General features: G+C 36.3%; 1 protein-coding gene across 2 annotated transcripts in view; it reads left to right on the forward strand.

Moving 5' to 3' along the window:
• LOC106065162 (short transient receptor potential channel 7-like) overlaps nucleotides 1-10,575 on the forward strand; it is a 354,560-nt gene extending 343,985 nt beyond the window's left edge. For both annotated transcript variants that reach the window (XM_056020485.1, XM_056020486.1), the window contains 3 exons: nucleotides 524-676; nucleotides 6,817-6,931; nucleotides 8,546-10,575. In XM_056020485.1, the coding sequence (XP_055876460.1) occupies nucleotides 524-676; nucleotides 6,817-6,931; nucleotides 8,546-9,002 (725 nt within the window). In that variant the 3' untranslated portion in view covers nucleotides 9,003-10,575. The remainder of the gene's footprint in view (nucleotides 1-523; nucleotides 677-6,816; nucleotides 6,932-8,545) is intronic.
• Nucleotides 10,576-10,886: the final 311 nt, after the last annotated feature.

Consider the following 10,886-nt stretch of genomic DNA (forward strand, 5'->3'; position numbering starts at 1 on the left):
GAGGCAGAGTGCTTGTCTCTCTAGATCCCCCCCCCCACTTCTCAGAAGTTAGAGTCAATGTCTCGTACAACTTTCCCTGCCCTTCATGCATGAAACGGCAGAGATCATGCTTACATTGATCTTCCACACGCAGATTCTGAATATTATAACTATTGTTTCTGTATATTGCGACCAGAAATAAAAAAAATGTTGTAATGACATCTATTATATATTTTTTTGGTCAATGGTTGGATGAATAATGAAATTGTGTCTCATTATTTTAATTAATAGACATCAGTGAAGACTTAAATTCAGGGATTCTTTGGGGATTTCATTCAACTTTCAAGGGTGCTTTTCATAAAATGAAGGGAAAAAAGGCGATCTGTCTAGTTCTATTTGTTTTGAAAAATTCTACGAGTAAAATAAGAAAACATTTGTGAAAATGTTCGTTGATAGATAGTTTGATATATTTGATACATCGATAAACTCAACTTATGAACACAAAGTATCATACAAGCTGAATACAGGAACTATTTTCTTTCAGCTAAAGATGCTCATGGTAACGTCAGGGCTGAAGAAGTGGAAATTTGGGATCCTACAATTCCAGATGGTCCACCTCCGCCAGTTCCTGAAACTCCAAGCAGAATTCCATTTGCAACGCCACCTATACCAGAGGAAGAAGAGGATTATAAGTCTCGTAAGACTGACTCGTCCTTTACGTTTAGCATTCATTTCACACTGAGGTGTTCATGTGTTTAGATGTTCATGTGTGTAGGTGCTTATGTGTTTAGGTGTTCATGTGTGTATGTGTTTAGATGTTCATGTGTGTAGGTGCTTATGTGTTTAGGTGTTCATGTGTGTATGTGTTTAGATGTTCATGTGTGTAGGTGCTTATGTGTTTAGGTGTTCATGTGTGTATGTGTTTAGGTGTTCATGTGTTTAGATATTCATGTGTTTAGATGTTCATGTGTGGAAGATGCTTATGTGTTTAGGTGTTCATGTGTTTAGGTGTTCATGTGTTTAGATGTTCATGTGTTTAGATGCTCATTTGTTTAGATATTCATGTGTGTAAGTGTTCATGTGTGGTATGTGCTTATGTGTTTAGGTGTTCATGTGTTTAGATGCTCATGTGTTTAGATATTCATTTGTGTAAGTGTTCATTTGTTTAGGTGTTCATGTGTTTAGGTGTTCATTTGAATTTAGATCAAAGCTGTTGAATACGTGTCTTTGAAATTCCACAGTCGTCAAATAAACATTTAAAATTAATGTGTGCTAGATCGGAGGAGATTAGAATAATGTGTGGCGCTAAAAGGTGACAAAGAAATACATATCAATGCCCTATTCTGTAAATCGGATATACCAAAAAAGCTAGCTATTTATAAATGTATTCATCTATGAATATCCCTATATAATAATTTTTAGCATTACAAAATGAAATAAAAAAATGGGAAAATTCCTAATTAATTTATTCAGAGCCTGAGACAGAACTACCTGAAATACAATGGAAATAAATGTGAACATTTTTGGAAAAATTAATAATAATAACAAAAATAATACTAATTATACATGAGGAAATTTGTCTTACAATTTGTGCATTATAAAAACACATTGTAACATAATTACTTAATTACACCTTTTACTTAGTCTTAATCTCTTTTCCCCATCACCTGCTGGAATGGTATTACTTCAATGGTACAAAGATATCGAGTAGACTAGTTAAAAATCATTAATATCACTCAAACCACTAGCGGATCCAGAACTTTGAAGTGGGGGGGGGGGGGCGATTTTTTTCCACACCCTAACCCTAACGCCCAATAAACCCTAACCCTATGCATAAACGTGCATAGAGCGCGCGCGCGCACACACACACACACACACACACAAACGTATAAATATATATATATATATATATATATATATATATATATATATATATATCATTTCTCAACCTTCGGCGAAAACAAAACAACTGGGGCAGCGCTATAAGGTTCTCTTGTGGGGTTCGGGGCGAAGCCCCGACGACAATAGCGTTTTCTTGCTTTTTTCACTGTAGAAACGTATTCTCCTGACATCTGCAGCTCATTATTCATCAATGGAGTTCGGGGCGAAGCGCCGACGCCAAAAGCATTTTCTTGCATTCTTCATTGCAGAAACGCATTCTCCTGACATCTGCAGCTCATTATTCATCAATGGATTTCGGGGCGAAGCCCCGACGCCCAAAAGCGTTTTCTTTCATTCTTCACTGCAGAAACGCATTCTCCTGACCTAAAGCTCATTATTCATACTATTAAAAAGGACCTTTCGAATAATTTTGTACTTGAAAAATATTATAATATAAATGTAAAGGCCCATAATACATTGCAAATAAAACTGATTTGTTCCTTGAAAAGATAGGATACCCCACATATTTAGATTTTTGCTTTGAGGATCGCCGCCGAAAAAAAAAATTTTTGATAAATAGTATTTAAGAAAATAGAAGAATAAATTGTGAGCTATAGTCCCAAATTTATTTAACTAGAAAAATATCAGATTGAGTAAAGGTTGGGAAAAGGTGACTATGACATCGTAATTTGAGTTTAGAACTCATCTCAATCATGACTTTTATACTGAAAAATTTCGTTTGAATTTTAACTTTTCCAATGCATAGTCTTTCTTAAAATAATTATGATAAATTCATGTGAAATTACATAAACTTTGTCTGGAAAGGGAAGGGGCGGTAGAGTGAAAATGATTAATCCTCGCTCCTTTAATAATTTCTGCTAAAGATTGCATTTGGCATTAAAGAATAGGGGTGGGGCGACTCGATATAAGAATTAACTTTATAGCATATATAAATTGTATTAGTGACAGATTTTTTAAATTTTGTAATTTCTTACTATAATACAAAAAGAAAAAGTATTAGTTTGTCCGATGGGGGGAAGGGGATTGCATGTATCGCACTTCCACCTGTTTATATTATATAGATATTCGACTAATTTTGTTCACATACTATGATTTCTCCATAAAAGTAGGACCGCCCCCCCCCCCACTCAAAGGGTTTAGATTGGAAGGGCGGTGGAGGTATTTTCTTTTCCCCTTCCAATCGGCCAACAGGTGAACGAAATTATATAAAGACCGGTTAAAATACCAATAGCAAGTTTTAATCATATAGATATTTAATTGATTCTGTTAGCAAACTGTGATTTCTACAAATAAATAGGACCGACTCCCCACTCGAAAGTTTATGGTGGGGGGGGGGGGCGGATTGATGCCATCGCCCCCTCCCGACACTACCAAATCGGCCAAAATTCTAGAAGGGGGGGGGCGAAATAATCTAAAAATAGGTTAAAATATAAATAATTAGTATATATTATTAACATAAGTAATAAATTCGCATACAAATTGTGTGAATTCTATACTAAAATTCGTCCGCCCCCCCACCTGGGGGGAGTTCGGCCGAGTGGGGGGGGGGCGATCGCCCCTACCGCCCCCCCCCCCCTGGATCCGCCAGTGGTCTATCTATCTAGTAAAAGGTTTGAACCTTTCCCATTCTTGGATAAAGTTGAAACTTTGAACAATTATTCATTGTACATGGCAAGACATGGATTAATAAAAAAAAAGATTAGTTAATTAAATATTGGTGATTAATTATTTGGTTGATCTGGAAATAACTGCTACTTCATGAAAAATGTGGATCTATATATGGATTTAATCCCCTTATTACATTTTCGCACATTTCTCTCCCACTTCCGATTCTTGGAGCAAGTGGAAATGTTGCTTAATTATTCAAAGTCGACAACAATAAACGAATCAAAACCAAAAGTTAACCAATGAGTTAATCAATTAGTATTAATTAATTAATTTCGTTTTATTAAGCGAAAATGGAGCTGTACCCTGCAGGGGCGTAACTAGGGATTTGGGGGCCCGGGGGGATTGACCTCTTTGGGGGCCCCTTACATTTTGACATTCAACATATGACATGGGATAATGTACGCAAAAATATATACGCCCCAAATCCAATTGATTCAGTATATCAGTAAACTTAAAAAGTAATCAAGACTCTTTTAATGAATAATACCTTTATTTATTAGTTAAATAATGCACAAGTGACAAATCTAAATTGATATCGCTTAACGTCGTGCATTCTGTGCAGCAAAGACATCTATAACATCAACTACATCGATACTTTCTAGTATTTGTGACTTCACTGACATTAAAGCCATGATAAGCCTTTCTTGCGTCATTGTGCTCCTGAGATAGCTTTTGATGAACTTGAGCTTTGAGAATGATCTCTCACATGACGTAATGGAAGTGGCCTGAGTTAGCATTATTCGGAGGAGGTTGCAAAGTTTGAGCACACGTAATTACCATATGAAGCCTGTTTCCTCAATATGTCTATTGGTGGTTGTATTACTGGTTTGTTAATGAAAAGTGCTCGTGAATCAATGACATCATTGAAAAAGGGATTTGCCATTTATTTCATCATACAAACAGGAAACGTAGCACAGTTTGTCATAAGCGGGTCTTCATCTAACAGGTGTCTTGGTTCAAGAAGAAACCCAAAGGTATCCATTTTCTTTCCAGCCTTTGAAATCTGCCCTTCATCTCCATATGAAATCTGTCCAGCACTTCTGTCGCAACACGTTTGAATGGCAGTTTTATTGACAGTCCTACATTATAACTCAACTTCCCATCAAGTCTTTTCTTTCTTCTGGTTGTTTTGATTACAGGGAATCCATAGTATTCACTACCTTTTTTTGCTTTTTCGATGGATTGTTTTTTTGTCAGTTTCTCATCATTTTGCAGAAAGCATGAAAGGGTACTAATTTCTTTAGCAGCTTCCCGTATATGCAGTCCAGACTTTTGTATTTCCTTCTGAACTATATTAATTGGGCGCAAGAGCTGTGACCAGAATTCAAGATAGGCAAAAAATTCTTAATTTTCCACTGCATGAAGAAGATTCTGTGCTAATATTATATGATAGTACGTCATTGTTGGTTGTTTATGTTTTGTGCGCAAGCCAAAGGATTCAGAGAATACAAAAGTGGGAAAGATCCATATCTCGTTATGCTCGAGTATAGAAATACTCCGATAAGTGGACTGTTGTATTCACCATCACAACTGCTGACGAGTAGAAGACTTGGGGAATCATTCCAACTGATCCCAAACTATTGAAACCATCGGTAGCTGAAAATGCAGAGACATTACTCAACGAACGACAGATGAAAAGCAAAGGGAAGTACAATGCAAAAGCAAGACTACCTAAAGATTATTCTGTCGGAGAGTTCGTCTAGGTCAAACATGGCAGAAAGCAGCTGTCATAAAAAAACATTCAGCACCCAGATCTTACATCATGAAGACAAACGGAAAAACATACAGAAAAAATCAACGCTTTTTGAATAAGAGTTTCGATGAAGACATCTCTGGGTACTATGATACCGATGGAGACAATGAACTGCAAACTGTTGGAAGAAACGAAACAGACAGTTATAGACCAACGTCTAGAGAACTTGTTGTGCCAGTCAAGACAACCAGAAGTGGACGATTTGTTAAAGTTCCTAGTAGCCAGGGCCGGCCTTAGGCCACTGCAGCCTATGCGGTGGCAGTGGGCCCCGCGCTTTCATAGGACCCGCGCTAATTCTAAGTGTACATTATTAAATTAAACCATTATAATGTATATAAAATAACAGGGTTTTCGTGACCTCCTGATTTTCCAGGGCCTCCAGGAAATCTCAAGAGAAGGCAAAATATATGATAAAGTCCTGAACTTTTTTTGAATTAATTCAAATCTCCTAAAGAATAGACGAAATTCAAATTTTGGGGTGCCTATAAATAAAAAGTGGCATTGCAAGCTTTCATTTGATAAAAATGTATTGCAAAGACGAAAGGAGGCCTATTTTCTAATTAAAAAAAAATAATTTTGACATTAGGCCTATGCTCATCCCTACCCAGACTAGGCCCCGCGCGATCCGTTTCGCATAGGGCCCCGCTAATGCTAGGGCGGCCCTGCTAGTAGATATCACTTTTAAGAACTTTAAAAGGAAGGGTGTGATAATAACTTCAAAAGGAATGATGTGCTAATATTGTAAGATATTAAGTCATTGTTTATTGTTTTTATTGCAAAAGGATTAGATGGAAATAAAATAGTTTCCATTGGATTGAGGAAAGATGAATAGAGGGGTAATAACTCGAGTGTGAAGTTTAATTCTGAAATTATAGACGCCAAACCCGAATAATGGACTATTCTAGCATTATTAAGAATAACTTTTGGATCTGTTATAGGCCTACTCGATTCTGTAAATTTTGATTCCAGGTTAATTAGTGTAGCCATAAAATACTCGACATTTAGATATATTATTAGAATATCTAGTAAGTTTAAAATGTAAAACTAACTTAAAAAAAAACTTTGATCTCTGTGGGAAAAAATATTTGTAAAATGTCAACAAAGTCAACGTACTGATAGACCTAGATCTAGGTTTAGCCTTTGTGATAAATTTAATCCATAAATGTTGAAAAAAAAAAACACCCGTTGACACTATCTGTCAATCAAATATATTAATTTATGTATTTACAATAAATTTCGGACACCCATTTGGGCCCCCCCCCTAGGTGGGGGCCCGGGGGGATTTTAAAATTCCCCCCCATCCCCCCCCCCTTAGTTACGCCACTGGAGTACCCTGTAATTTTCAGATACATCGCAGTAATTAACGGTTAGATAAGCTTTATTTTTTTTTTTTATTTTTAGTTTTTCTTGTTTATTAAGTAGAGTTACTCCCCTTATTTCAGCCCTCTTCAATGTTGTCTATGTAGATCTGGTTGTTAAAACTATCGTTTGATACTGTGCTGTGTTGTTTTCAGACTACAGATCTACCAGGAGGAAGGGTGGCTCAAGGCCATACAACAGAAGATCCTCAGCTTCCAACTTACCAATAGCTACAACATTAGCCATACCTCAACTGGACGCTATACAGAGGTACTCCCACGTTAAATAACCAAACTCTTAAGTAGCATTTTGACAGAGCTACTCTTTGTTTAAACATTTTGTCAGCCTAGTCATGCATGTTAAGCAGTGACTTAAACTCTACTAAAATCATTGGTCATCCTGGCTGATTCAGGCAACCCAATCCATACTCTAATTGCACTAGGAAAGAACAGGCACTTGTACGTATTCGTCCCAGCTTATGGAATAAGAAACTTGACTCTATCTTTGTGTCTTTCTGAGTATTTTTTTCGTAAAAAAAGGCCCTTTTATAAATTAAAGAATAACTTTAAAATATCAAAATATATGATTCATTAATGACTCTATAGCGCTAAGGCTAAATCAAATGATTAGTTTGTGTCACTGTGGTTAAATAGGCTATTTGAAATCACTGTGGTTGAATAGGCTATTTGAAATCACTGTGGCTGAATAGGTTATTTGAAATCACTGTGGTTGAATAGGCTATTTGAAATCACTGTGGTTGAATAGGTTATTTGAAATCACTGTGGTTAAATAGGCTATTTGAAATCACTGTGGTTAAATAGGCTATTTGAAATCACTGTGGTTAAATAGGCTATTTGAAATCACTGTGGTTGAATAGGCTATTTGAAATCACTGTGGCTGAATAGGTTATTTGAAATCACTGTGGTTGAATAGGCTATTTGAAATCACTGTGGTTGAATAGGTTATTTGAAATCACTGTGGTTAAATAGGCTATTTGAAATCACTGTGGTTGAATAGGCTATTTGAAATCACTGTGGCTGAATAGGTTATTTGAAATCACTGTGGTTGAATAGGCTATTTGAAATCACTGTGGTTGAATAGGTTATTTGAAATCACTGTGGTTGAATAGGCTATTTGAAATCACTGTGGTTGAGTGGGTTAAGATATTCTACATTAAACTGGTTACTTAAAGTTAATAGAATTTCTAAAAATTCTTCTATTGAGCTGTAAATAGCATATTTTTGTGCATGCATTTTCTAGATAATCGCTTTGCGTTTAATTTATAAATACATCTGCTATGTAGTTGGTGTCTTGTGCTTACCTGCTTATCCAAAAGATTGTATTGATGCCTATATTCACCTTAACATTGTTTAAGACTGTCTTCACTTGCACAAAGTCACCAACAAAAAAGACTCATTTAAAAAAAAAAGCATCGTATATATCAGTTGATGAAGGCTACTATCTCTTGAAGAACTTGTTTTTTCATGAAAGTTGCCTTTCTCAAACACACACAATTCTTATAGACAATTTGCATCCATCACACCACAGTTACATTAGATCTGGGAGAAGTGGTCGGGTCCACGCCATTGAGACTAGAACAGAAAGATTTAAAAACTTTATACCAATGTCAGTTCAATGGTGTTTCAAGGTTACGTGTTCTCAACGAGAAGTGAATACAAGGCAAATTCATAAAGCGCTGTGTGTGTGTGTGTGTGTGTGTCTGTGTGTGTGTGTAGTTTACGTATGTGAGTGTTGTTCGTGTTTGTGTCTATATTATTATTGCTAATATTGTTAATAGTGGTAATGCTGAGGTGTACAATTGTTGTCAAACTGAATTTACATTTGTTGTACCAATAGAATTATCTTATCTTTTTCTACCTCCAGGTCCCAGAAATTGCTAGATATGAGACTTCAACAGCTCCAGGCCAACCACAAAGAGACGAATCGTCTTCAGGACGATGTAGAGTTCATCAGGCGCCTGATGGCCGAGAATCAGAAAGCCCTGTGCAATGTCGTACAGGCACTTGCGAACATTCAAGGGGAGATAGTCAATCTCGTCCAGTGCCTAAAACCTCAGCCCAAAACCAAGCCTGCCAACAGCATCAGCTCCCAGGGCAGCGCGCCCAACGCCCACCACCAAACCAACGCCATCTCGCTAGTGCCGGCGGGTGGCGTTGTCATTTTGGACAGAGACGTCGAAGGGGGAGTGGGTAGCGTCAGTGGAGGTAGAAGAATGGGCGACAGGGAGAGGGGAGGGAGCGGCGACAGGGGCGGCGCCAGAAGAGAGAGAAATGACTCCCGAAAGAGATCAGGCCCTGATGACGATGAGAGCAAAGTATGATACGTCATCAAGATTTTGTTTCCACCAAAAGTTTCAAGTTGGGTTAACAATCTATTACAGCCATTTTTTTTATCTTTCCGTTGGAAAACTTGTGATTCTTCATGAACACCTCCGTCGTGTTATCAGTGCATCCATTCAAGTTCTAAGACCTGCTTTCAGAATGTGTCATCACGTAACAATAAAGATCGATACCATACAGCACATCTTCACTTGGAGTAACATTATCTATCACTAGTGGAAGATTCCTATTGCCCAGAAAAATGGTGCGATCTAAATGTTTCCTACAATGCCAATATCAGAATGTTGGTTACCGCATGAATACTTTACATATTGTGTACTGATTGTAAATATAGAAGTCCACTGCTACCATTGCAACGATCTTACTACGCTGCCTTTAGACTGACTGAAGATCTGAACAGAAGGTCTCCCTATTCATTAACTCTGGGGTTTTTTATTTTCAATTTTCAATTCTTCTTTGACATTTCTGGAATGTATTCATGACTGTCTGGACTACAAATATTTTTTGTTTGTTTTGTTACAAACCTTGAATCTAGTTCACCTTTAGCCTACACTCTTTTCTCACTAGTTTATAACGTGTCCACTAGTTTATCACGTGTCCACTAGTTTGGTACATACATGCTCAATAGTTTTGACTTCAAATATTACATATTTACAGAAAGTATATACAAATAAAAAAATACTAAAACAATTGGCCATACATGAGAAAGACAGTGATAGATGTTTTGAGTCAGTACCAGTAGGAATGACATGACATTCAAAGCTGTTCTCTCGAGTCTGAAAAAAACAAAAAACAAATCATGTGTTGATTGTTATTGTATCAAGGCGTAAAGACGAAATCAGAGAAACAAATTGAAATAATTTGGTCGACCTACATCAGGTATAAATAATCATCAACGTTTTCATTGTGGTGAACTTTTCTCTAATTTATTCTAGTAATTTGTAGATAGATATTGAAGTCAAAAGTGTTTCATTAAATTGTGCATCCTCTGTTTTGGACCCCTCAAATTAAGAAACTAGAACAGACGGAAAATAGAGCAGTGAGATTCATGATAAACATTTGACGAGAGTACCAACATTACTAAAAATTTTATTAAATTTAAGACACTTCAGGCAGAAGACTAAAGTAGCAATAATACATAAAGTATTGAACCATTACTTTCAAATACAAAAATACAACCTTATAAAATACTCAGTAATAAAAAACAAAGATAAAGGCACATTTCTTATTCTATATGTTAGGACTAATTCGTATAAGTGCTTCTTCCTCCCAAGTGTCAATACACTATGGAATGGGTTGCCTGAATCAGCCAATAAAACCATAAACTTTTCAGTGTTTAAGTCTCTGATTAACATGCATGACTAGATTAATACCTGGATAAGCGTATGACGTAACTATCTTCTCATTTTGAAGTAACATCTGTAATTTATAAGAGAAGTCTACAATGTTAAGCACCAATTTAAACGAGTGATACAGTTAGCTCACCGCATCGGATTATACCAACCCTGGCAACTTATCGGATTAAATGTGTAGATCAAATGTCAAATCATGAAACATCTGTTCTATAGCATTAAGTATATACAAAACTGATTTTTTCATTAACATGCAACAGAAGAAAATAATTCAGAGACATTAAATACTAAGTACGTCTTGAAGCCTACAAGATATAGAACAACGGCAGCCATTTGTATCTTATTCTATACATGTCAGAGGTCATAAGGCTAAAACTTTTGAGCAGGACAAATATTATAATAGTCTCTCCATACAAAAGTAAAAATAATCATGATAAGTTCCCTCCCGGGTTTAATACATGTTGTTTTTTTTTTATATATATTTTTTCCCGTCAATTTTCAGGTTTATATTAT

This window comes from Biomphalaria glabrata, chromosome 2 (genome assembly GCF_947242115.1).
Source record: "Biomphalaria glabrata chromosome 2, xgBioGlab47.1, whole genome shotgun sequence".
In the NCBI taxonomy this organism is placed as follows: Eukaryota; Metazoa; Mollusca; class Gastropoda; family Planorbidae; genus Biomphalaria; species Biomphalaria glabrata.